Source organism: Pseudonaja textilis, chromosome 2 (assembly GCF_049901715.1).
Source record: "Pseudonaja textilis isolate UNSWEBS1 chromosome 2, rPseTex1.2, whole genome shotgun sequence".
Taxonomy (NCBI): domain Eukaryota; kingdom Metazoa; phylum Chordata; class Lepidosauria; order Squamata; family Elapidae; genus Pseudonaja; species Pseudonaja textilis.
Window position 1 is genome coordinate 175,795,043 of NC_141991.1, and position 25,958 is coordinate 175,821,000.

Below are 25,958 nucleotides of genomic sequence, written 5' to 3' on the forward strand. Positions count from 1 at the left end.
CAAAATTGTAACTTTTATATTTTTGGCTATACTTTTCCAAAGAAACCCCCATCTGTCAAGTTTATTGGGGCCTGGAGACAGACTTGGAAAAATCCTAACAGGAGATGTGTTTTTTGCAGCATATCACGGCTCCCATTTAGAATAGAATAGAATAGAATAGAATAGAATAGAATAGAATAGAATAGAATAGAATAGAATAGAACAAAACAGGACTGGAAGGGGCCTTGGGGGATCTTCTAGTCCAGTCCCCTACTCAAGCAGGAGGAACTAAACTAGTTCAGATAAGTGACTGTCCAGTCTCTTCTAAAAAAAAACCTCCAATGATGGAGCACCCACAATTTCTGGAGGCAAGCTGTTCCACTGGTTAATTGTCCTCACTTGTTAGGAAGTTTCTCCTTAATTCCAAGGTTGCTTCTTTCTTTGATTAGTTTCCAATCATTGTTTCTTGTCCTGCTTTTAGGTCCTTTATAATTTGACACCCCACCCCACCCCCGCTTCTTTGTGGCAGCCCTTCAAATACTGCACTGATGTGGCCCCTTAATTCTTCTTTTCATCTATCACAAATATTATTTTAACATACACACACACACAGAGACACACACATATATATGCAAACCGCAAGAAACGTCCCTGGGGCTGGGCGTAGAGTAGTTGTTTTCGAGAATGTGTTCCTTTTTACAGGCTCCCTTCATTTATATGGGCGATCTCGTTTGTTCAGGCGGGTCTTCGCTTTGATGTGAGGCGTCTTGGGGCGTTTTGATGTTGGGGCCTTTTGACAGCCGTCTGCAAAAATGACCAGGAAGCAGGCAAGCCACCAGAGCCTTGCCTTTCCCGCAACAGATTGCTAATTGGGTAGCTTTGACGCGGGGCTTTGCGGAGAAGTCACTCGAGAGTTTAAATGGCTGCCAGCCAGCCCGCCCGTCTGCAAACCGAGCGGTTGGCAGAAAGGAGAAGGAAGCGATCCGCTTGGGGAATTTGCACACTAGGATCTGCTTCGGGCTGCCGCGCAGGTTAGTCGGCTGGGCTGCAGGGATCCGGTTGAGCGGCGGACTGGAACAATAGAAACAATCACATTAGCAAAACTTGAAAGGGACCTTGTAGGTCATCTAGTCTAACCTCCCGCCCCCGCCCCAGCCCAAGCAGAGACAGGCGACTTTTCGTTGAGATGTGTTGGGTTTTGGACGCTACCCGTCTTAAGAAGATCGGGGGGTGGGTGCGTGTGTGTGTGGGTGTGTGTGTGTGTAAAAAACAGAAAGCAGAAATCAAAAGTCTGGGTTTGTCGCCCGAGGGGACTCGAACAGAGCTTCGTGGCTGTCTTGTACAACAAATGATTGGCTGATTCGTGTAGATATTCACACACACAGAGAGAGAGAGAGAGAGATTTTTTCAGAGTTTTGACATTAATGCAGAAACTTAATATCAAGGCGCCACACGGTTTCAGAGCGAGGCTGTCCTGCGCATTTGTTTGTAGTGGGATCATTATCATCATTAGCGAGATTATATAGATTAACAGATTAACAGAGTTAGAAGGGATTTTGTAGGTCATCTAGCCTAACCCCCCCACCCCTTCCGCCTCAGCCCAAGCAAGAGACCCTTCTACACCATTTCTGACAGACGATATCGCTTTCATTTGGGAAGTCCTGGGGCAGGAGATTAAATATGTCGGGCTAACTAGCTTTGAAATGCATGAAGTAAATTTATCAAATGTTGGGGTCCAGTGGTAGGTAGAAATGCTCTTAAATGTGTGTGTGTGTGTGGGGGGGGAGTTGATCTAGAAAACCAAATACTTGCACTATGAAAATAAAGGCCAATGCAGTATTGCAGTGGGAAAATCACATGAACTTTTAAATTAGGGAACAATTTCTAACTCATTTTAACTGGAAATGCCAGTTATTTTTTAATTTCAGTGCCGGGACAGAGTCCCTTTTAACCTTTCAAACTGAAAGGCCTTAAAATGATTTCATTAAAGTCTCACTGGATTCAGAGGGAGATGACCTTTAGGGGAGTGGGTATAGGGATAAGCTGGAGAAAGGTAAGCAAGTATTAAAAGTAACAAAATCTAGGAGAAATATCTGTTGAAATTAAGGAAGAGTTTGCAGATTAACTTTTGATTTTTTAAAAAAGAAAGTATGTTAACTTTTTGAATAAAATAAAATAGACTGCAGATTAACCATGGTTCATTGAGTATGCCACAATTTGCTTGATTCACAAATCACACTAAGCTATAAAGTAAGAGTTTAACAAAAAACATAGCTGTGGTCACAGCATGCTAATCCAAATTTAAAAACCCTACATTTCTGTTAAGAGGGTTACGTTCAAATCATGATTTATGTTGACTTCTGACCATTTTGACTTAACATTCATGGAGGAATCGTTTCAATTGAGCATTCCCACTTTATTTCTCTCTCATTTTTCTTCACCAAAGTGACTTTTCTTATGGCAGAAAGCAATGTTGGGCACTGACTGGCATGCAGTCATATGAATGTGTTTCCTGGAGCTTTCATATGCTTTGAAGAAAAAAGCAGACATGAACTAATATTGCTGAAACTGTCACTAATATGCATGCAAACGTGGGATTGAATGTACTTGCTATTTTCATTTTATCAGCTCTAACTGTATACAGGTAGTCTTCAACATACAACCACAACTGAGCCCAAGATTAATGTCACTAAGTGAGAAATTTGTTCAGCGAGTTTTACCCCATTTTACGACTTTTCTTGCCAGCGTTAAGTGAATTGCTGTAGTTGTTAAGTTAGTAACATGGTTGTTAAGTGAGTCTGGTTTACCCCTTGACTTTGCTTGTCCGAAGGTCGCAAAAGGGGACACTGCAACTGTTATAAATTTGAGTTGGTTGTCAGGCATCCGAATGTAAATCAGGTTACCATGAGGATGCTGCATCGATCATAAAATGTGAAAAATGATTGTAAGTTACTTTTTTCAGTGCTGCTATAACTTGAACAGTCACTAAGTAAACTGTTGTAAGTTGAGGACTAGACTACCTGTATTTGCAAGGGACAAATGTTCTGGCACATCCTATCCTAGTATACAGAGCTGTGGTTGCTTAGTAGTTAAAATGCAGTACTGCAGGCTACTTCTGCTGACTGCCGAGTCTCACCGGCTTATGGTTGACTCAACCAACTATCCTTCCGAGGTTGGTAAAAGGAGGACCCAGATTATTGGGGGCAATATGCTGACACTGTAAACTGCTTAGAGGGGTCTGTAAAGCACTGTGAAGGGGTATATAAGTCTAAGTGCTATTGCTATTATTCAGAACCTTAATACTGATCTTGAAGATTCACATTGTATGAGGAGGATATGACTCTATCCAGATTTATAAATCTGAGTGTCGAAGCAATATCCCATCTGAATGTATTGGAGTCTTGACTGCTATTGGTCCCGGTATGGCTACTCTTTGAGTTATGGTCGAGCAATAACTTGAGGGAATTACAATTTTCCCACCCTTCCTTTAATGTTGCAAATGTACTTTTGTGAGGGGGGAAAAAGGCAACTTTCTTGACTATACACTATGTCCCATGAGGTTTAAAATAATATTAGAATTATCACTTCTTATCGTGCTCATGAATGGGCAGGAATACCACTGGGAGACAATGGATTCCCTACTACCACTGGCAAAGACTACAGATTTTTTGAGGGGGAAAGATCCTCTTGATGGCTATGTCTGAATAAGGAAGGGCATGTGTCATGAATTGGATTGTCCCTCTGCCTGCATTGAGGAGATCTATTGTTCTAGAAATAAAAGAACAAATCTGGGATTTTCTCAGTCTCTGAGCGAAAGGCGTTGCCAGCTTTGGCCAGGAGAACAATAATTCTTTAGGAATCTAAACTTCAGGAAATTACTGCAATAAGAGCCATGGTGGTGCAGGGTTAGAATGCTGTACTGCAGGCTGATTCTGCCCACTGCCTGAAGATTGATCCTGTCTGGCTCAAGGTTGACTCAGCCTTCCATTCTTCCAAGGTCGGTAAAATGAAGACCCAGATTGTTGGGGGCAATATGCTGACCCTGTAAACCTCTTAGAGAAGGCTGTAAAGTACTGTGAAGTGGTATATAAGCCTTAGTGCTATTGGTATAAAGTTGCCAAATTCTTATTTAATCATTCAGGCTGTGGAAAATGTTGCGGGCAAAGGCTTGGATCCTGAAGAAGCATTTTGAAGGGCCTCCTAAGCCGAGCAACTTTGAATTAATAGAGATAAACCTACCAAATCTAAAAGATGGAGGTAAGAGGAATCATTTGATTGTGCATTTATATTACAGGTTTCCCATGTCAACTTTTGTCCTAGTGTTTTTTTTAAATTATGGTTCCTTCCCACACATATCTTGCAGAAAATATTAAAGATATTACACTAAGAAAATTGCTTTGAAAAATTGCATTATGACAAATGCCTTCAAAGACATAGATTTAGGGGGAAGATAAATCATGAAAAATGAATATATGACTGGTGTTTTTTTAAAAAGTTCACAAATAAATGTGGAAGCAAGACAAATGAAGGCAAGATTGGAAAGTGAGGAACTATATCATTGAAAGCTAGTTAATTAAATCATGAACCAAGAGTGTTTGGATGTGAATATATAAAATAAAAGACTGTTTTAAGAGTTGAGTTGGTGAATTTAGAAAATATGTTTTTGAAATGATCTGCTCTTACATAATTTGGCCATAAAAATTCACTGAGAAAATCATCACACAATTTAGAAGAAAATAGCACTTTTGGACATATTTTATTATCTATTCCTCCAAATCCAAAATTTCTAATTTTTTGCTCTCTACCCCAGTTCTCAAACTGAATGAATAAAAAATAATAAATACATGGAAATTTGTATTCCTTGCTATTCCCATCTCTTTATTGGTATAATGTGTTTCCTTCTATTTCTTTCTTATTTTTCTTAAGATATATAATAAGAATTTTAACAAAAAATAGTATAAAACTACACATTTTTATTAACCGGTAAAATACTGTGGGATAAAGAAACTCCTTCCCTCATGGACATAAGTTTCATTTCCAGACGAGTGCACTTCTCCCATTTTCTATCCATTCCTCCCTGGTTTCCTATAAAAGAAATTAGAAAATTATCAAGTGGTAGTTCTCCCTCCAGTAATATATTAACTTGATCTTTCATAATCTTTTCTTCTGTGTTTCAGAGATGCTGCTTGAAAGTGTGTTTCTCAGTGTTGACCCCTATATGAGGTACTACTGTTTGACTTTGTGTTTCAGTACCAAAACCCTAGTTTATTCTGACCATTGACCTTTTCTCCTAATTTCCCAATTATTATCTCAACAGCCTTTTCTCTGGCAGGAGACAGTATGATATATGTGTCCCAAGGATAATATTACAGGATCCAATCTGGGTTGGTCCCTGGGACCAGCGGTTTAATCTTCTGAGCTTTTGGACTTGTGCTGGACCCTATCCTCAGGTAACTTCTCTCTCCTCAGAAGGAGTGAGAGACACATTCTGGCGAGGGAGAAGTTGCCCGAGGATGGGGTCTAGCGCAAGTCCAAAAGCTCAGAAGATTAAACCGCTGGTCCCAGGGACCAACCCAGATTGGATCCTACGGAGTACAGTATACACCCATGTTCCTAATTTTGGCCCAAAGATGCCTTACCCATTCAACCTTATGGGCACATGCATATGACGTTGCCTTCGTCTCTTTCCCAACCGATAATCGAGGCTGGCTAACTTCAAATTTTTCTCTAAAATGTGGAAGTGGTATTTTTCATCTTTTCCCAACACAAGGCTTGTAGGCCAGAAATTGGCTGTTTTGGGATGTTAGAGACATGCCTCTACATGAACAGCTGAACAACTGCAGTGATTCACTTAATAACTGTGGCTAGAAAGGTCGTAAAATGGGGCAAAATTCACCTAGCAACTTTCTTGCTTAGCAACAGACAATTTTTCACTTAAATGTGGTCATAAAGTCGGAGACTATCTGTAGGCAGATCCTTTTGTTTCTACATTAATCTGGCAAGCCAATCATTTCAGATTGGTCTTGATCAATTGCTTTTTCTAACACTTGCAAGTAAGTCACCATCATTAAAAATAAACTACACTTCTCTGTCCTCTGACCAGCCCTTCCTTGCATGGTACACTGGGATTTGATGTCCTGATCTACTGCTTAGAGCGATTCTGATTTAGTTGCTATCGCAAGAGATACTCCAAGTTCAAGAGAACAATGCTATTATTTAAAGATACGATGGATGGCTAAGCCTGCTGTTCTAGACATTTAGCCAAAGCAAATTATACTGGCATATTTTTGTGGTTTCTCATGGTCCAGAGAATGGAACATTTAATCAATGTTTGAACACACTAAAAGGCTTTTGACCTAACACAAACAGGTACCGTACCTACTTTGTGTCCTGAACGAGTAACTCCCTCTCCATATTTGAATTTGTTGTAACTTACATTAATGTCTAATTATGTACTTTCATTTGACCTAAATAAAAAGTTGCCACAGGAAGCAACTTATTGCTGCAGATCGAAGTATTGCATTGCTGTCATCGCTAGATACAAAACAATTCATAAAGGCCAGGCTCTGCCCTATGTTCATTGTGAAATGGATTTGACTTGAGTCCAAGTCAAATCACTCACATTTATGTCCTTCTGCCCTATTGTGAACTAAGCCTGTCAATTATGTCAGTCATTAATCGGTCCAATGTTTTGTTTTTATTTAAACAAAAAAATTATACATTTATTTTTGTTTCATTTTTGTTTTGCAGACCATACAGCAAGAGTCTCATGAAAGAAGGGGACATTATGATAGGGTCTCAAGTTGCAAAGTAAGGCCTACCTTGATTTATTTCCTATTCCACCAGCTGCTGGTCTTCCTTTCTTCCAGGTGAAGTTGAGGTTGAGCATTGGGCAATAAAAAATAAAATAAAACACCCACATTTTGTGCCTGATTTCTGTTGGAAACAGGTGTGAGCTGAATAAAAGAAATTGCACAAGGTCCTCATTAAGGCTCCAGTATAAATAGTAAATAATACACAGTCAATAAGATCTGTCAATTTGATAGACTTTGTGGCTTTGTCCGAATTGAAGAAAACAAATGCATAATTAAGAATCTTCAAATAGCACCCTACGGTAAAGCAAGCTGTATCGCTAGTGCTGTTCCAAGGATAGCTGAATAAACATTAACAAAAGATTCAGTGGGGAAAAAAACCTTCCCAGCACAATACAAGTAATAAAATCAAGTTCTGAAGGCCTGAAAAGTTCTTCGCTTGATATTGAAAATATTCTAATTCAGGGACCGTAACTAACTTCTCTTCTGGGGCCTCTTCTTCTCAAATGATGGAAGGAAATGCTGCTTTAGATATTTCAAAGCCATTTAGGACTTTTCAGAATAATAAAAAATGAATTGAAATATGCCTAGGACAGACTCACAGCACTCACGACATCAACATTCCCTGCAATGGTTTAGAGTTACACTGCTCCTTCAAAGATGTTTAGAAAGAATGATTAAAAACTGGTTATGTTTGAAGTACATAGAGTTTCTTTGTAGAAACTAGTATAACTGGGTACCTGTGTTCTTTTCAAAGGGTTTTGGAAAGCAGAAATCCTTCATTTCCTGTAGGAACTTTTGTGGTGGCATCTGCGGGCTGGACAACATGTTTTATTTCCAATGGCAAAGATCTATCACCACTGCCTCCAAACTGGCCAGAAAATCTTCCAAAGTCATTGGCTCTTGGAACAATTGGCATGCCAGGGTAAGTGTACCTTAATCATGTACTCCATGGAGTTGATGTGATGGGTTGTAACCCAGTCTTTGAATTCTGCTACATGAGGCTTGAGCTGAATGTGGTGCTGCATAGGCCCTAAAAGCTAAGGTTGACGGTTCCACAATCAGGCAGCCTATGTGAAAAATACCTTTTACCTAGGAAAGGTACTGTATTTACTTAGTATTCAGAGGTTGTCAGCCTAATTCTTCATTCCCTGATACCGATGCAGGGTCCCTGAACATCAACATGTCCAGAAACGTCTTTCTGAGACCTTAACCAGGTCCCATGGCCCACCTGAGTGCGTTTATTTTTTTTATTTTCTTTTTAAAATTCGTTAAAAGATTTTTTTGCAAAGTAAAAACAATACAATTTTTTTAAAAGGATCTAAAGTAAAAGTGATAAGTAAACAGAAAAGAAATTAAAAAAATAAAAAGAAAGATATAAATAAATAGCTTCCAGCAATTTACAGCAGTTATAATAAACATATTTATATTTAGCCTTCCTAAACTTACATCCCAAGTCCCTTCTTTCCGTATGCTACTCTTTCTAATCATCTGACCCATATTTCATAAGTTCATTTTTTCTTCTTTCAGCAAGAAGTACACATAGGGTTTCCAGTCACAAATGGTTATCAGGCACAAAGGATCAGGATCATATGTCAGGTTGCAACATAGAAGATTTATTCAAGCCTACACACAAGATTCTAATCAATTAATTAAATTGGTGCTAGATAAGGTTTAATTGAATTCTAAGATGGCTGGATATGGATCATTTGTGGCAATGTAAGGACTCTAAGCTGATGACATGTTTGACTCACCCCACCCTAGCTCTGCCTGCTCTTCTACAGAACATAGTTATTGCCTTTTCCTTAATCAAACAATTTTGCCATCCCTGCACATTTTGTCATCTTCACCAACCATTCCTCCTTTGTGGATATTTTAGTGTTTTATGCATACAGTAGAATAACATTGCTGCATTTACCATGTATAAAAACAGTAAGTCTTTTCTAGTTGTCTGTGCAGGAAAAGTTCTGCTTCTAGTTAAATCCTAATCTTTACAATTCTTTGTATCATTGTATATATTTGAACCTGAAAAATTCTGACCTTTTTACAGATCTGACCTTTTTGCAGATCTACCAAGCATAATAAAAATTTATGTTTTCATATTTCCAACATGTTTTTGAAACACCTTTATATATTCTAGAAAGTTTTTTCCCTGGCGTCATATATCAATGGCATACAATTGTGTAAACATTCTCTTTTAAATGATAACATACAGTGAATTTTAGTCCTTTCAGCCACCTATTTTCCTATTGATCCATCTTTATATTGTAACTAGGAGGCTGCATTCCAATTTTTTGGAAGTTGGCCCATCTGCCCAGAGAATGACAGACATGGGTGAGGTGATAGAGAGCACATGAGAGGGTGGATAGGTGTCCCTAATACAGATCCTGGCTAATAACTGGCTAATATATTCAGGAAATGTTAAAGCTGTGTGTGTGTGTACTCAGTTCTAAAGGAGTGACTTTCCCATTTCAGGACAAGTAAAATTTTTTAGTAACTTAGCATCTTCTCTTATAATACAAACAATATTCTCTTCTTCCCATATCCCCTTATTCATAAACAAATCCATAAAACCTCATCATTTTGGTCCTGAGGTTAGCTAAAGTATTGGAAATCGTATGGCGGATAGTTTGCTAACTGAGAAAGTTGTTAAGTGAATTTTACCCCATTTTACAAGATTTCTGTGCCACAGTTGTTAAGTGAATCACTGCAGTTGTTAAATTGGGAACCTGGTTGTTAAGTGAATCTGGCTTCCTGATTGACTTTGCTTGTCAGAAATTCCCAAAAGTAGATCACACAATCCCAGGACTCTGCAACCATCATAAATATGAACCAGTGGTGAACCATCCAAATTTTGATTATGTGACCATGGAGATGCTGCATCAGTCATAAGTGTTAAAAAAAAAAAAGCGTAGTCACTTTTTTTCAAAAAAATTTTTTAGTGCCACAGCAACTCTGAACAACTGTTGAAAGTTGAAGACTACTTGTACTATTTCAAAATTCCCATTGTGTTTACTAATCCTCAAAATTGAGGAATCCCACTTATTCTGTGGTGTTTGTAAAGACAGTCTTTGTGTGCAACTAGGTTATTCCCATTAGTGGTGAATGTTCGCATTTGAGTCCTGTTCGGTTTTTATGTTTGGGACATGTCATGACATCAGTGTTTATTTGCACACTCTTTTAATTTCTTTTCCTTGCAGTCTTACTGCCTATTTTGGCCTACTTGAGATCTGCAGGCCCAAACCAGGAGATACTGTCCTAGTTAATTCAGCAGCTGGTGCTGTGGGCAGCGTGGTTGGGCAGATTGCTAAAATTATGGTAAGTGGATATGAAATGTTTTGGATTTCAACTTATAACAGCTGGATCAATGGATAAGAATTACAAAAGATCTGGTTTGCTTGTCTCTGGTCTATTTACCTCCATGTGCCTTGATTGATTGACACTGCAAAGAAGGTTCTGCACATAATCACCTCATTTGCAACATGGCCATTTAGTCATGGGATGGGGGAACATGATACATGACATCACACTTCTCATGATAGCATCACTCACTGGTCCCAACTACACACTGTATAACCTTCACATCAAACATTATGATGTGACTTATGCCAATTACATTATTCTCATATTTATAATTTTTATAATGTTTTGGGGATGTCACTGTGGCTCCTATAGGATGTCTATGCTTTATAGAAAAGTTCATTCTTTGCGGCCAGAAAAATACTCTTTTTAATAGTTATTAAAGGCTTACAGTTTACAACAATAGAAATTAATACAAAAGAAAAAAGTGAGGAAAAGGTACAGAAAACTATTAAAAATATAAAAGACAAAGAAAAATTAAAAATATAATAAGATACATAAAGAAGTGACTTTCCCATTTCAAGACAAGTATAAACTATTTTAGTAACTTATTGCCTTCTCTTACACTACAACCATCTCTTCTCAATGTCCCTTCAATATCAATGATCCCTTCAATAATCAATGACCTCTCTTCTCAATATCCCACCTCTTATTTACTGTATAAACAAATTCACAAAACCTCATTATTTTGGTCCTGAGGTTAGCTAATGTCCATTAATAGTTACCAGAGATAACATATCCATTTTAACTTTGATCACATAAACAAAACTTCATATTCCTTCCTTTTGCGTCAACACTTTTGATCTTCAGCCCTTTCAGATAATGTCCAAAAACATGGTTTTTAAAATGTTTTCTTTGTCCCCTTCTATGAAATTCTGTAAAACTTGAATAAGCTTGAATAAATCCTCTTTGTGTATCCATTTTTATTATTAAGACTTCATCTGGTTTATTTTGTATGTCCGGTATAACATCTTTTTTCCATGTCAATTGTTGCAGCCTGTTGTTTTAAAATTTATTTTCAACTTGGTCTCAACCGTGTCAGGTAACACTTATTCCATAGAGCGTCTTTTCAATACACTTGCTCCATAGAGGCCTTTTAAACCCTATCAACATAGTTTTATTCCATATGATACGTTTTGCTACAGTAGGCAAATTTCATTTAGCTGTGTCTTCATTGCAATTAAGTAATTACATTATCTGTGGAAGCTTCTTCCATAAAAAGTTGGTGTTACTCTTTCAAGTGCCGTTGGGATGGAATGTAGGGATTACCAGGAGGGCGGGGTGCATTCCATAGGAGTAAGAGCAGCTCAGCCCAGATATTATGTGTGAGAGAAAGAGGGTGAAGACCAGAGGTGGTATTCAGCAGGTTCCAACCAGTTGTGGAGAACTGATAGCAGAAATTTTGAGTAGTTCGGAGAACCGGCAAATACCACCTCTGACTGGCCCCGCCCCCATCTATTCTCTGCCTCCTGAGTCCCAGCTGATTGGCTGGGCCTTCTTTTGTTGCCCCGTACAGGAGAATGGAGCTGTAAAGCAGGTTAGTGGGGTGGGGAGGGAATGGGGATTTTGCAGTATTCTTCCCCTGCCATGCCCACCAAGCCATGCCCACAGAACCGGTAGTAAAATTTTTGAATCCCACCATTGGCGGGACAGATCCTCCCTAATACTTTGCAGAGTATATTTGAGGTGCAGAAAGCAGACTCCTCAGTGTGGCGGGCTTTTTCTATAGGTGTGAAACAATAAAGAATTCAGCTTGGAAGAATTGCCACGTGTCAATCTTGGTTTTGTGCCTGACAGCCACAACACTCTCTATCTGATCAAAGGGATTTTATTTCTGCTAACATGGCTTTTTGTTTTATTGCATGTTACACCTTAACCACACCAGATTTGTAATTCTTGGGTATTACTTTGGTTTTTACTTGGTAACTCATCCTTTTTTCAGCTGGCATATATTGTGATAAAGTTTCTCTCTCTGTCTCTTTCTCTCTCCGACCTCCCCAGCTATCTCCACCCAATTTAATCCCATGAATCCAATCCAATCTCTCCTACCTGCCTCCTGGCCATCTCTGCCTGCCTATCATCACTACCTATTGAAGGTTTATGAAGAAACACGCATAGCTTTCCAAGGAACCTGGCCCTCATGGTTATTTCTGTTTAAACTGGCAGGGTTGTAAAGTGGTCGGCACTGCAGGTTCTGATAAGAAGTTGGATTACCTTAAGGAACTTGGCTTTGACAAAGTCTTTAACTATAAGACAGTGAAATCTCTGGAGCAGGCCCTGAGAGATGCTTCCCCCGATGGCTACAACTGCTACTTTGATAACGTACGTACAAGACAGAGCTTAATTTCGAACTGGCCTAAAATAAGGAAGGGAAGCTGATCTAAGGAACTTCCTGTGCTGAAAGCTGTTTTGATCATGGCAAAGAAAAGCAGCCCTTCATCCTTAAGTCTCTCCTGCAGTCCCCAAGTCAGGCTTTTTTATATTTTGGGATACCCCTCTCACCCTTTGCATTCCTCTCTCCCAGGCAGACCAAGGCCACCACCGGTCTCCTTGCATAATGCATAAAAAGGTAAAAGGTGCTAGTTGTTTCCGGCTCTAGGGGGCAGTGCTCATCTCTGTTACAAAGCCGAAGAGCCAGCGCTGTCCGAAGACGTCTCCATGGTCATGTGACCGGCCTGATTAAATGTTGAAGGCGCACGGAACGCTGTTACCTTCCCACCAAAGGGGTCCCTATTTTTTTACTTGCATTTTTCCATGCTTTCAAACTGCTAGGCTGGCAGAAGCTGGGACAAGTAACGGGAGCTCACTCCGTTACGCAGTGTTAGGGATTCAAACCACCAAACTGCCAACCTTTCTGATCAACAAGTTCAGCATCTTAGCCACTGAGCCACCACATACTATGCATAAGGCATAGTGCATACTTAATGGCAATAATCACAAAAATAAGATTTAAAAAAATGGCTTCTTTGGGAGGTAAGCAGGCAACTCCATATTTCCCCTTCTAGATAACGTTTTTCAGTGTAGGCATGAAGCATTAAAGCAAGTGTTAAATTTATGTTCTACCGACAAAGAAATAAAGGGAGATTAGTATAGATCTATTTCAAACTATTTAGCTCTCATCAGCTAGCCATACTCCTCTGGAATTCAAATCCAGGCTACTTGCATATTAGGTAGATGTATTAACTTCTAAGCCATGGGCTCTCATCCCTTTGTCAGTTATATTAGGGATAAAATTACGTGTTTTTTATTAGAGCAACCTGGTCTACCCTATTAGGGGATGGAGCATACCGCTTCCATTTTGAAGCAATTGTATATGTTTTTGTGACCTTACTTATATGGGTGCAGTTGGAAGGTTTGCTCCTCTACCTGTATATGTATGTTTCTGAGCACCTGTAAGAATATGAGAGGAGGATGATCAGGTGTGAATGAAGGACATGTTAACATGAGGACCGGCAAAAGTTGTAACTGTGAAAAGTGATCATATGTCATTTTATTCAGTGCTGTTGTAACTTTGAACAGTCTGTAACTAAATGAACTGCTATACGTCAAGGACTACCTGCATACTTTTGAGCCCCAAAGGATTGCCTTACTTTAAATTGGATGAATTGTTTGGGTTTTCTTCTTCCTTCCTCTGAAAAAAGTGGTTTTCTTTTTCTGATTGAACCATTTACGTGATTAGGGGTGTCAAACTTGCGTCGTCATGGCGCCGTCATGTGACGTATCGTGTGGTTTTTTTTCCCCTTCACTAAACCGGGCATGGGCGTGGCCAGTGTGTGACACATCCGGCCCACGGGCCGCAAGTTTGACAGCCCTGATTTAGACTATTGGGAGGTGTGTGTAAACGTTTTGAATTTGATCCAATTGAAGCCCCAAATGATTATTTGGTGTTCAAAAAGGGTTGATCTTATGATTCCCAAAGTATTTTGACCTTTGGACACTTTTTGTGTGACTATTTCAAACACAAAACAAACTTGAAAAATGGATCCTGTGATTAAGGTGGAGTTGACGTATGTAGTCACAAGTGCACAGAGAAGACACCCCCACCCTTTGCTCACTCATAACCAGGGATGGGCTGCTGGGAGTTCTCAGGGGTTCGGGGGAGAGCCCCTAGCTAAGATTCTGTGCAGTTCAGAGAATCCCCAAATCCCACTCCTGGCTGGCCCCGCCCACCCCTCCCAGGAATCCCCATACGGTCTGTTTTGGATGCAGGGAAGTGCAGGGCACACACGGAGACTCGAGGAGGGCGAAAAATGGGCCTCCCGGAAGTTCAGGAAGGCCAGAAATGGGCCCATTTCTGCCTCCCAGAGAGTCTCCGGAGCCCGGGGATGCCGTTTTTGCCCTTCTGCAGGCTCGAGGAAAGCCTCCGGAGCCCAAGGAAGGCAAAAAGCACCTGCCCCGCTGTGGTGCAGGAGGCCGAGTAGGCCATGCCCATCTTGGCCACGCCCATCCAGCAACTGGGCTAAGAACCCATTGCTAAAATTTTTGAAGCCCACCCCTGTTCATAACAGCTTGTATCTTTATTCATTCTCAGGGGGTAATTCCCCCCGCCCCATTTTACATTTACCAAAATATTTGATCAAAGCTGTGGTAGTGTTTATGCCCCGATTTTGTCTTTTAAGGCTTTTTTTTTTTTTTTAGAAAAATCCGTGAAGGTGTTACCTGAGTATTTCTATCCACTGGCAGCTCAAATTCCTCTTGTCTTTTTTCAGCCTGTTCTGGGCTTCCAGAACTCGCCTGCAGTTTACGCTGATCAGTTTTAGGCAGATTTGCCAAAAAGAAAAGGGGAAGGAAAGCTTTTGTGGCGGAATGGAAAATCCACCGCTTTCGTATTACAGGTGAACTCCTGCTTCCTCTGACTGGGAGATGTTTTAAGTGCTTGAAATTCCTGAAGCAAAACCCTGCATTTTTTTCCCCCTGTGATCTCTGTTTCTAAGAACAGATTATGGGTATTAGTGGAGCTCTTTCAAAACAATTCCATGTAGATCAGTCATCAATATCCCTTCTCTGTGGAGTATTTTTGTCTTGGCAAATGTTGTGTTGTCTATATCTCCACCAGGTGGGAGGAGAATTTTCTAGCGTTGTTTTGGAGCAAATGAAGACATATGGGAGAATTGCGGTGTGTGGTGCTGTGTCCTTATATAATGATACCCAGCTCAGGAAAGGTACAGTTTTTCTTATTTTTCATTCTGCATGCTGTTTGCTTCCTCCTCCTCCTCCTCCTCCTCCTCCTCCTCCTCCTCCTCCTCCTCCTCCTTTTTCTTGTTCTTCCCTCTCTCCTTTTTCTTTCCCCTTCCCCGCTCTTCTTCCTCCTTCTCTACCTCCTCCCTTTTTTTCTTCTCTTGTTTCTTTCAAATATTTTTATTAAGGTTCAAAAGCAACTTAAAATACAAACTAATGTAAAGGTTTTTGTGGGAAACAGGGAAATAACAGGACAGATTAAAAAGTGACCAAAAAAAAAATACAATGAACAAAGATGACCTCAAAATTGTTTCAGTACAGAGATAATAATACAACAGTTTTTTAAAATTTAAATGAATAATCAAAATTTAAGTCATCTTCTGTTGATTCTAAAAGATCAATATTCCCAGTATATTTTTCTCTTAATTTTAATCTAACACCTAACAAATACATTGTCATGAATAATTATATATATTTAAAAAACCTACTTTTGAAAGGAGACTAAATACATAAAATGTTCTACCTCAGAGTAGAAATTAATAGAGGATATGATGCACCTTGTATCTTTTCTTCTCAGCCTGCTCCTCACCTCATCTTCTGGGAGCTTTTATGAAGATGGGGGAGGAAAGCTCATTTTCATCTCCCAACTTCATAAAAAGGTTTCTGACCATAATAGCAATTTGGTTTGATTATCCGCCAAATTGTATGATAGTAATATTTGTTAGTGAGTGGGAAACATGGCTAGATGTTGCTGAGCAGATCTTCTTATTACAGAGAAAAAATGTAGTCACTTATTTTTAACCCTTTTACTGGTTACTTTTATAAGCATTTGTTTTACAATAAATATGAAACTTATTTAGGGCTACACTTTGAAAAAAAAAAAGATCCTGCATTAGGAAATATATTGAAGATCCAGTGCTTTAGTAATTCTATTTATTAAAGCAGCAGCATCTTTTAAAAGCTCATGTCCAAGACTCTCCTTTAAGAAATAGTACAACTGTTAAATTACTTTTGAAGAGAGTCAATCCTAAAAGAATATTTGTAATAAGAAAAGTAGTAATCAACTCCGTTGGCTATTTCACTTTTTTAAAAATAGAAACTTTAAGAATATAGGTTTCATGTTATTGTGGTTTTTAAAACATCTTGCCAACATTAGCACAGTTGCAATTACAATAAGTTTGAGTAGTTTGGTATGTTTCCTTCGCCAAACCATTCTTCCCTTTTTTTTTTGAAAATTTTCTCCTGCAAAGATATTTCCTGGTTATGTACCAGCTTTCCTCCAAATTGCAGGGTGCTTTCAGATTTTATATATATCTTATAAACATAAAATATCTAAAAGCCCATCATATATATATATATATATTATCTATCATATATATACCTGAAAGCACTCTGCAAATATATATACATTTATTGTATATATATTTATTTATTTATTTTAAATATATATACATTTATTTATTGGCTGCCCATTTTAGGGTAATTGGGCAGCTTGTAGTTACATAGAAGTTAAAACATAGAACCTTACAGCCAAAGACATATGGGGAGGGGGCGGAATGGGAAGGAAGTTGGGATTTGTTATTACTCAATCAACCACCTCCATTGCGCTGTTCTTCCACTGGGGCCCCAAGCCGACTGGCAAAGCCATGTCTTTAGGCCCTTATGAAAAGATAGGAGGTTGGGGTCAACCTCACATGTGGGGGGGGGGGAGCTGCTCCAGAGGGCAGGAGCAACAGCGGAGAAGGCCCTCTTTCTGGACCCCGCGAGCTGGATTAATAGGGCTGATGGGATCTACAAGTGTACCTGCTCTGCTACTACGAGCCAATCCCAGTGGGGTGAGTAACCTGAACTCATGCCATGAAGGGCTTTAAAGGTGATCACCAACCCAGAAGCAGACTGGTAGCCAATGCTGCTCACGGAGCAGTGGTATTACAGGTGCCACTAAAACTACACACACTGCCCTATTCTAAATGTTCCTGACTAGTTTTTCATTCAGGCATTAACCAGATCCGATCTTTCGTAGCTTAGCTTCTAGAAATAAATATAGAAAGGATACCAAGGGTAGATATCAAGGATAGATCAAGCTTCCATCTCTCTCTCTCTCTCTCTCTCTCTCTCTCTCTGTCTTTCGTTTCTTTTCCTCCCCAACAAAAATCCTTCATTTTGAAACAGAATTCATTCAGGGTAACCTAACTGTGTGGCAACAACTGTGAACTTGCATGGTTGAAATGTAATGAGTAATCAGGCCATTAGAGGCCAGTCATGATGTGATTCCTTGGATCTGGTTTGCTGAATACAACACTGAGCCAAAAACCAGTCACATAAGACTGACCAGAGTCACACAACACTGAACCAAAAACCAAACCACCCATTTTGTGCGGAAGGTTCTGAAAACCAGAGTCAATAAAAATCAAAGCACTTAAATATCTTTCTCTAAAGTTTCATGAAGTTATGGAGAAGTAAATGATTATTAGGAAATAATATATAATAGCATTTTAAAAGCTGAAAATTCCTTTGTTAATTGTGACTTCTGACTATGACACAGGTGATGTTTTTATCCTTTGTTACCACCACAACTGAAAGTTATTGTTTTCTTGAATACCTTTTCAACTTTGCATTCCAACTGACCATCGTGGGATTTTTGGTGGTCTCCCATTCACGTTTTAACCCAAACTGATCCTGCTTATCCCCCAATCTCAAATAAGATTTGTCTGGTGCTTTCACCTGCTGAGACCAAAGTTGTATATTCTTCATGGAAGATCTGTGATACCTGTATGAAACCAGTTCCTTGGTATCCAGTCCCTAATTATGTCTGTCCTCTTGAACTTTCTAATGGGTTAAGGAGATGCAGCTGATCAGCTACCATTTCAAAGAGTTTTAACTTTGATTTTCAGCCAGGAAAGTTTAATTGCTCAATAATCTGGTAGAGATACCGTGCTACTCCATCATTTTCACCATACAGTAATTTCTTGTAGAAATACAACAAGCCAGAAAGAAAATGATTTGATTTTAGCTTAGTTGTTTGAACCCAAATGCATCCAGTTAGGGAAAACCACCTTTGAAGACCTGGTAACTCCAAGCAATATTTAGGATTTATAGGCAGTAGAAATAGCAGAATAAGAATAGTGTTTTGAGCTACTTTTAGTAACAGCGGAAATCTTATTCTGCTACTTTTAAACCATTTAAAGGAACTCGGTAACAGGTGGTAACTAGATCAGCCTTCCCCCAGCTGGAGCACAAGACTGAAATAAATGTTGTACACTTTTAGAAGGCAAGATACAGCGACTTCTGCGTGCAAATCCATTTCCCCCTCCCCAGTTATTTCATTTGTCCCAACGTGCCGATGCTTCCTCATAAGTACATGCCACCAACAGTGGCTGTTTTAAGTGTTAGATCTAGGTAGATAAAAATGTGGGGTGGAAAACATGGCTTTTTGTTGTTTATCAGCATAATATCCTACGTTTTCTTTTAGTAACTCAAGGCAGCACACACTGCATTCCCAGTTCTAATTGTCCTCCCCAACAACCACAAGAGATGGATTGGGCTAAGGGAGAATGATTGACACCATCTCACCCAGTGAGCTGCTGTAGCTGAATGTGGACTAGACATTAGGGGTGTCAAACTCATGTTGTCATAGCTGTGTCACTTGATGTATCGGGACTTCCCCCCCCCTTTGCTAAACCGGGCATGGGTGTGGCCAGCAGGTGATGCATCCGGCCCGTGGGGCAGGAGTTTGACAGCCCTGGCTTAGGACAACCTTAAAATCTGCCTGCCTTTAGTTCAATGCCTTCCTTGCCATATTATTTTTTTGTTCGGTCCAATTTTTAACATGGTCTCAGCGAAAAGATGTTTATACAGGTAGTTCTCAACCTACGACCACAATTGAACCTTGAAATTCCTATCGCTAAACGAGGCAGTTGTGAAAGTGAATTTTTCCCCCTGTGTTACGAATTTTCTTGCCACAGTTGTTAAGGGGGATCATCGCAGTTGTTCAATTAGTAACCTGGTTGTTAAGTGAATCTGGTTTCCCCCGTTGACTTTGCTGGTCAGAAGGTCACAAAAGGGGATCCCATGACCCCGGGGGACGCTGCAACCCTCATAAAAATGAGTCAGTTGCCAAGCGTCTGGATCTTGATGACCATAGAGATACTGTAAGGGTCGTAAGTGTGAAAAATGGTCATAAGTCACTTTTTCCAATGCCGTTGTAACTTCAAACGGTCACTAAATGAACTGATATAAGTCGAGGACTACCTGCATACTGTATAGTCTGCCCATGGCTGTTTGTGTTCAGACTATTAATGGGTCACTTTAAGTATGAGGAAAGACATGCAGGACGTTGGTGAAGAGTGAGCTAAGATGAGAGAGCTGTGAAGCGGATATGTGAGATGCCACTGTTTTCATTAAGACACTCTTGTCACCTGCGCTACAAAAACGGCACAGCAAGTCATGTGTTCACAGGGATGAGACAACCAACCCATGCAAGTAGAACAGCAAAATCATACGGCCTAGTTTGATAAAATGTGGCCGAGTCACAGCTGTCTAGTTCAGAGCAACTCATTCCAATGATGCTCCCATATCTTTTGAGCTGCTGTTTGGCTGTATGTGTACAAGAAAATCAGTGTAGGTTTAGTTCAGGAGCAGCCTTGGATCACAAAACAAAGGGTGGCTTTGATAGAATTAATAGAAATAGAAATAGAAATAATAGCATAGAGTAGAATTCTTTATTGGCCAAGTGTGGTTGGACACACAAGGAATTTGTCTTGGTGCAAATGCTCTCGGTATACATAAAAGAAAAGATTCATTTGTCAAGAGTCAAGAATCATCAGGTACAACACTTAATAATAGTCATAGGGTGCAATAAGCAATCAAATCATACTAAGAAACAGTCTGTATAAATCGTAAGGATACAAGCAACATATAGGCAACCTTGCTGTGTTTTATTTGCACATTTGGTCATATTTGGAAAGAGACACTGCTCATGTCTATGCTTCAGTTGTTGGAGGCTTAATATAATTTCACTTGCAAAAATTTTACGAAATGAACTTACGTCGGCCACCATAGTTGGGAAAATACTGTTCTCACTCTGTCTCTCTTTTTCAAATGGGCAAAATCTTGCTGGAAACTAGGAAACATGACATAGGCAACTTTGGGTAAGCTTTGGGTAAGTTAAGAGTTTGTGGCACCACTTCTGGAGATATGCTGTGACAGGACAAACTTTCCTAACTTTTCCTGCTCCAAACTCTCTTCTAGGCCCATTTGTGCAGATCCCCATGGTCATGAAACAGCTGTACATGGAAGGTTTTTTAGTCAAACGTTGGAATGATAGGAAAAATGAAGGACTGAAAGCAATACTGAAATGGGTTCAAGAGGTAAGCTAACAATAGGAGATGTTCCCTCCCTCCCTCCCTCCCTCCCCCACCTCTCTGTGTCTCTGTGTGTGTGTGTGCTTGTGTGTAATCCAAGGGGAGAAGACCTTGATACCTCATTTTTTTTCTTGGGAACCCAAGACAGAAAGCCATGTAAATTCTCTCCTCATTTTATAGCAAGTTCAACCCTTTGAGATTGAACTAATTATTCAGCCCAGCCAGTTCTGCAATTGAATACACAACCTGGGTCTCTCTTATCCAAGTCCATCACCTCAAAAAAACACATATTTCACTTGCTGCCCTTTGCCACGCTACTTGGCTAAGGAAAGACTCTGGTCGGCAGATAAGAACATGCTGGAGTTACTGTGAATATTGCTCAGTATTTTTATTCTCAAATACATTCAGGAATAGATTTTTATGTACTCCAGTGTAATGCGTGGCTATGGGTGTGTCTCTAAAACACATTTGTAATGCTTTCCTTCTGTCTTGTCCCTTGCTATTTTGAGCAGAAACATATTCTTAGATTGTAAATCCCAAGGGAGAACTGCATACATTTTAATGTTTCACTTTTCACACAGGGAAAAATTAAATCGCGTGAGGATATCACCAAGGGTTTCCAAAACATGCCAGCTGCGTTTATGGGACTGCTCCAAGGAGACAACTTTGGAAAAGCAATAGTCGAGGTATAAAAGGCACTAGGTTTTTGCCTGGGAAAACTCCATAAATCTCCATATCTCCACTTCCTTATGGACTTTGTCTTCTAACCAAGAATGATCCAAGATTTGGCTAATCCACTATGCCACTCTAGCCTGCTTCAAGTGTGCCCGAAACCACAGGAAATCAGGATTATCATGTGAACTCCAAGGACAAAAGAAACAACTGCCTCTTAGAAGATTTATTATATCCTGCTTTCAATAGGTTACCCAATTTGAATAAAAGAAGCAGTCTGAAAAGACAAAGCATACAGAATCCTTTCTTATCCATCTATAGTTTTTACATCCAGATTATGATAATCATACACATTATGGATGGTTGGGTGAACTTGTGTTGATTGACAAATAACATGATATGCCATAAACAATCAGTTTTATTTGTCACCGTATAGCTTTAATGAGCAAACAATAGAAACAAGAATAAAAATAGATAAAACACAAATGCACACTTACAGTGATCCATTCTCAAACTTACTATGGCTGCCCAGCTGAAGCCCCACAGCTCGACAACAAAATTTTGTGGGTTGCAGAAAAAGCCTTTTGGGCAAGCAGAAAACCAACAAACGAACTGGGAATTTCTGCTAGAACTGGAAGCATAAGATTTTGGCACAGGGTTATATAAAATGTGCAGTACAGGTAGTCCTCAGGTTATGAACCTAATTGGGACTGGAATTTCTCACTAAGCAAAGTATTAAGTGGCAGGGGAATATAGCAGCCGCTTCATCTCCACCATGCTGTGAAAGGCACCAAAAGGGCAGAGATGAACTAGAGGCAGTTCACGTAGGGCAGAATGTGACCATAATCATGAGGCTACTGCAATGGTCATAAGTGCGAGGACTGTCCGAGCGTCCCCTTCTTCAGTGCCATCGTATCATTGGATGGTTGCTGAACGAATGGATGTTAACACAAGGGTTACCAGTTATGTGTTAACAGTTCCAACTCTTGAGTGCCACAAGGACAAAGAGAATGAACTATGGGGAGATTGCTGTGCCTCCTCTGGAATAACGGAGAAGCAAGAGGGTTACAATGAGTAAATCCCCAACAAAGTTGGTCAGGGAGTAAACATAGGCAGGCAGGCTTCTTCCAATTGCTTTTGATAACTACAAAAGCTGAGCAGTCATTTCAAATCATACTATCACTCAATTTCAAGTGACCAGGCAGTCAGATTTTTTTTAACTGGAAACCAAACAAGGTTGTATGAAGTGTTTGAGAAATGCCACGAGGAGCTTTTGCTTAAATGGTTTCTTCCAAGGGGGTGGGTAAGTACCACTGAACAGAACAGCCCGGTGGCTGACAGATAAGCCAATCATGAAAGATTAAAAGTTCAACTCTTCTTTCCACTCTGGTTCTAGCCTAGAAGTTGCATTTGAGAGGCATTTGGAAATAGCGAATCTAGAGCTAAGGAATTTAGATTGAATAGAATCCAGCAGGGTAAAGTCAGAACATGGATCAAGAGCAGCGTAAAAAATTAGTTGTAATCAAACTTTTGTCTGGTGGAACCTTTTACCTTGTGTGGAATGATATGATGCAATAGTTCTTTGGGCCACACTGGCAACATAACTAGCATCTTTTGCCATTGTGTTTCCCCTCCAATGTTTTTTTAAAAAAAATTAAACTTGTTCTGTCATTGACTAATGTTTTTAGGCTTTCTTGATAACCTTTACCTTAGTTTTTGGACAGTTAGCCCTCAGATCTCCCTAAGGACTGTATTGGACCAGGGTAGTAAGACCAACACTCAATAGAATAACAGCATCATCCACATAGGGCAGAGGTGTCAAATTCAAGGCCTGCGGGGTACTTAAATTCAGCCTGTGGGGCCAGCCTAGAAATATCAAGGGACCGGTGTGCGGTGCCTCAGTGCTAAAAAGGGCCACGTGTACCCCCCCACCCGGTGCCTCGTTTTCACCCTCCAAGGTTTCCTGCAGCACTCTGCCAGCCAAAACCATGCTGAAAAGGGTCCAAAATGGGCAGAAAACAGGCTGAAAAACGCCCCTAAAACGAGCTGAAAAACGGCCTGAAAAATGGGCCACACAACCTGTTTTCAGCCAGCAGGAGTGCTGCAGGAGGCCACGGAGGCAGAGGTGGTATTCAGCAGGTTCTGACCTGTTCTGGAGAACCGGTAGCAGAAATTTTGAGTAGTTCAGAGAATCGGCACCTCTGACGGGAGATTTTACAGGATCCTTCCCCTGCCACGCCCACCAAGCCACGCCCACAGATCTGGAAGTAAAAAAAAATTGAATCCCACTACTGCATGGAGGGCAAAAATGAGGCGTGGGGGGTAGAGGCCATGCACGGACCCCCACGCCCTGTTTTGGCCAGCAAGGTGCTGCAGGAGGCATCCATCCTGCCCCCCTCTACCCCCGGCCCGCAGAGAACTACAATGCTGATCCAGCCCTCAAAGAAATCCAATTTGACATCCCGACATAGAGGAAGATAAGGAGATGTCACGAATTATGGGCTTTCAAACATTGAAAGATGGATTCAGACAACATGCTTACCCCATATGTGCACAAGCTCCCCTTGAGGAGCATTTATCTAGTAAGGCTGAATTACTGTTCTTATCTTTCCTATTACCTCGCTCCTTATCTTATGACTATAACTTTGTTGCTTGTATTTTATGATTTATATTGTTTTATTTGGTATCCTAGTATGATTTATGTAGCTTATTTAGTATCCCATGACTAGCACTGTGTTGTATCTTATGCTTTATGATGTATTTTTATGAATACGATCCTGATTTTATGTACAGAGTTTATGCACCGGAGATAAATTCCTTGTGTGTCCAATTACACTTGGCCAATAAAAAATTCTATTGTTTTATCTGATCCAGTTCCATGGAACTTCTTAAAACACCATTTTCCCAGACTAAATCACTCCTCTCCTTGCTCAACCCTCTCATTGTTCCTATTAACTCTTCTTGCTACTTTGAAAAGTACATTTTGGTAAGAATAATACAGGTAATCCTGAACTTACAGCCATTCATTTAGCAATCTTTTCAATGTTATGACAGCACTGGGGAAAAAGTGATGTATAACTAGTCCTCACATGTATGACGGTTGCAGTACCCCTAGTCACATGATCAAAAATTGGGCATTTGGCAACCATAGCACATATTTACAGTGGTTGCTGTGTCCTAGGTCACATTTGTAACCTTCCCAGCCAGCTTTTGACAAGCAAAGTCAATGAAGAAAGCTGGATTTCCTCAATGACTGTGTGGTCTGTTTGTCAACCATGGTGATTCTCTTAATGAAAGGGACTTCCAGTTTGAAGGGCTTCGGCGATGCCGCTGGAGCACCCCAAGCCAGCTGGTTTCGGGGCTAAGCCACTCCGTAGAGGTGGTGAAGAAGGGGGGAGACTGCCAGCAGGGTCAAGGAGAGCCGCATCTCTCCTCCTCAGCTGGCCATTACTCCCTTTCCCGAAGGCGGTTGCAGCGGTGGTCAGAAATGGCCACCACAAAGAAGAACTCGACTGGAAAAGAATGTGCAGGAGGAAGATAAGAAGTGAAAGTTTTGGCTGACCGGGTTAAATTGTAAAAGCAACAGCTAAGGTACCCTGGAATTTAAACTTACAAAAAATAACATCACTCCCAAAGAAGAGTCGGAAGCAGCGAAGGAAAGTGAAAAGGGAAAGGTTTGGCTTTTTTTTTTCTTCTCTCTCCTTCCCTATATGACAACTATATAAGAAACAAATAAGAAATCAGAAAAATCCGCTTTGACATCAATAGGCAATTAAGCTGAAAATAAAACAAAATGCCAAAGGGATAATAAAGATTTCTGGACATTAAAAACTTTCTTTTTCATAAGCAGGAAGGGAGAGAAAAAGAATAAGGGCAGGATCTGGAAGAGAGAGAAGACTGCCTGGAATTAGAAAGAATTAAAGTAAAACTTCAACAAGACTTCTAAAAGATACATTTTAACTGAAACTTTGCAACTAAATAGTAACCCCAGGAAGAGAAAGTGAAAAAAAAGAGCAAAAAAGAAACAGCTTGTGTGTATTTGGATTATTTGGTGATCTTTGTATTTTTGGTTATTATATTTGAATGACTAAAATCAATCGGGTGGTTGTTTAAAAATGTATACAATGGCACCACTTCTGGATGAATTTAAAATGGAACTTAAAAAGTACAAAGAAGATGCACAAGAAGGGAATGGTTCTTTTTGCTTCGTCTTTCAATTCTTAGAAATGGAGATTTGGAACTATGACAAACAACAAGAAAAGACTGCAAAACAAGAAGACTGGGACAAAGAAGAAGCCATCTTTAATGAACAAGTAATTCTATGTGGGGAAGAAAAAGGAAAGGGGGGAAGAGAATGGAGAATTTAAGACTTAAAAAAACAACCAAAGAAAAGAAAAATTATTTGAAAAATAAGTATAATGCTGGAAAGCAACAGAAAAGGGGAATACAGAAGAGAGAAATAGAGGTAGACAAGGGGTTAAAAAGGGGAGAGAGAAGAAGAGAGGGAAGAAGGAAAGGAAAAGAAGTTACAAAGGACCGGGGCAAGATATAGAGAAACAGGACCTATTTAGAGATAATGGGTGAAAATCTAACT

General features: G+C 40.0%; 1 protein-coding gene across 1 annotated transcript; it reads left to right on the forward strand.

The window, feature by feature from the left end:
* The first annotated feature begins 638 nt into the window (after positions 1-638).
* On the forward strand, positions 639-24,233 carry PTGR1 (prostaglandin reductase 1). The gene is made up of 10 exons (XM_026713409.2): positions 639-1,010; positions 4,121-4,236; positions 5,157-5,202; positions 6,730-6,789; positions 7,549-7,716; positions 9,992-10,109; positions 12,318-12,473; positions 15,208-15,313; positions 20,580-20,698; positions 21,274-24,233. Exons 2-10 carry the CDS (start codon positions 4,131-4,133, stop codon positions 21,382-21,384), a joined length of 990 nt encoding a protein of 329 aa, XP_026569194.2. The 5' UTR covers positions 639-1,010; positions 4,121-4,130; the 3' UTR covers positions 21,385-24,233.
* The last annotated feature ends 1,725 nt before the right edge of the window (positions 24,234-25,958 follow it).

Excerpts from the sequence above, each read along its gene's own strand:
- PTGR1 (XM_026713409.2), top strand. The coding sequence starts at position 4,131 with ATGTTGCGGGCAAAGGCTTGGATCCTGAAGAAGCATTTTGAAGGGCCT. Across the intron at positions 7,717-9,991 it reads GGAACAATTGGCATGCCAGG|TCTTACTGCCTATTTTGGCC; the intron begins GTAAGTGTACCT and ends TTTTCCTTGCAG. Across the intron at positions 15,314-20,579 it reads TGATACCCAGCTCAGGAAAG|GCCCATTTGTGCAGATCCCC; the intron begins GTACAGTTTTTC and ends ACTCTCTTCTAG.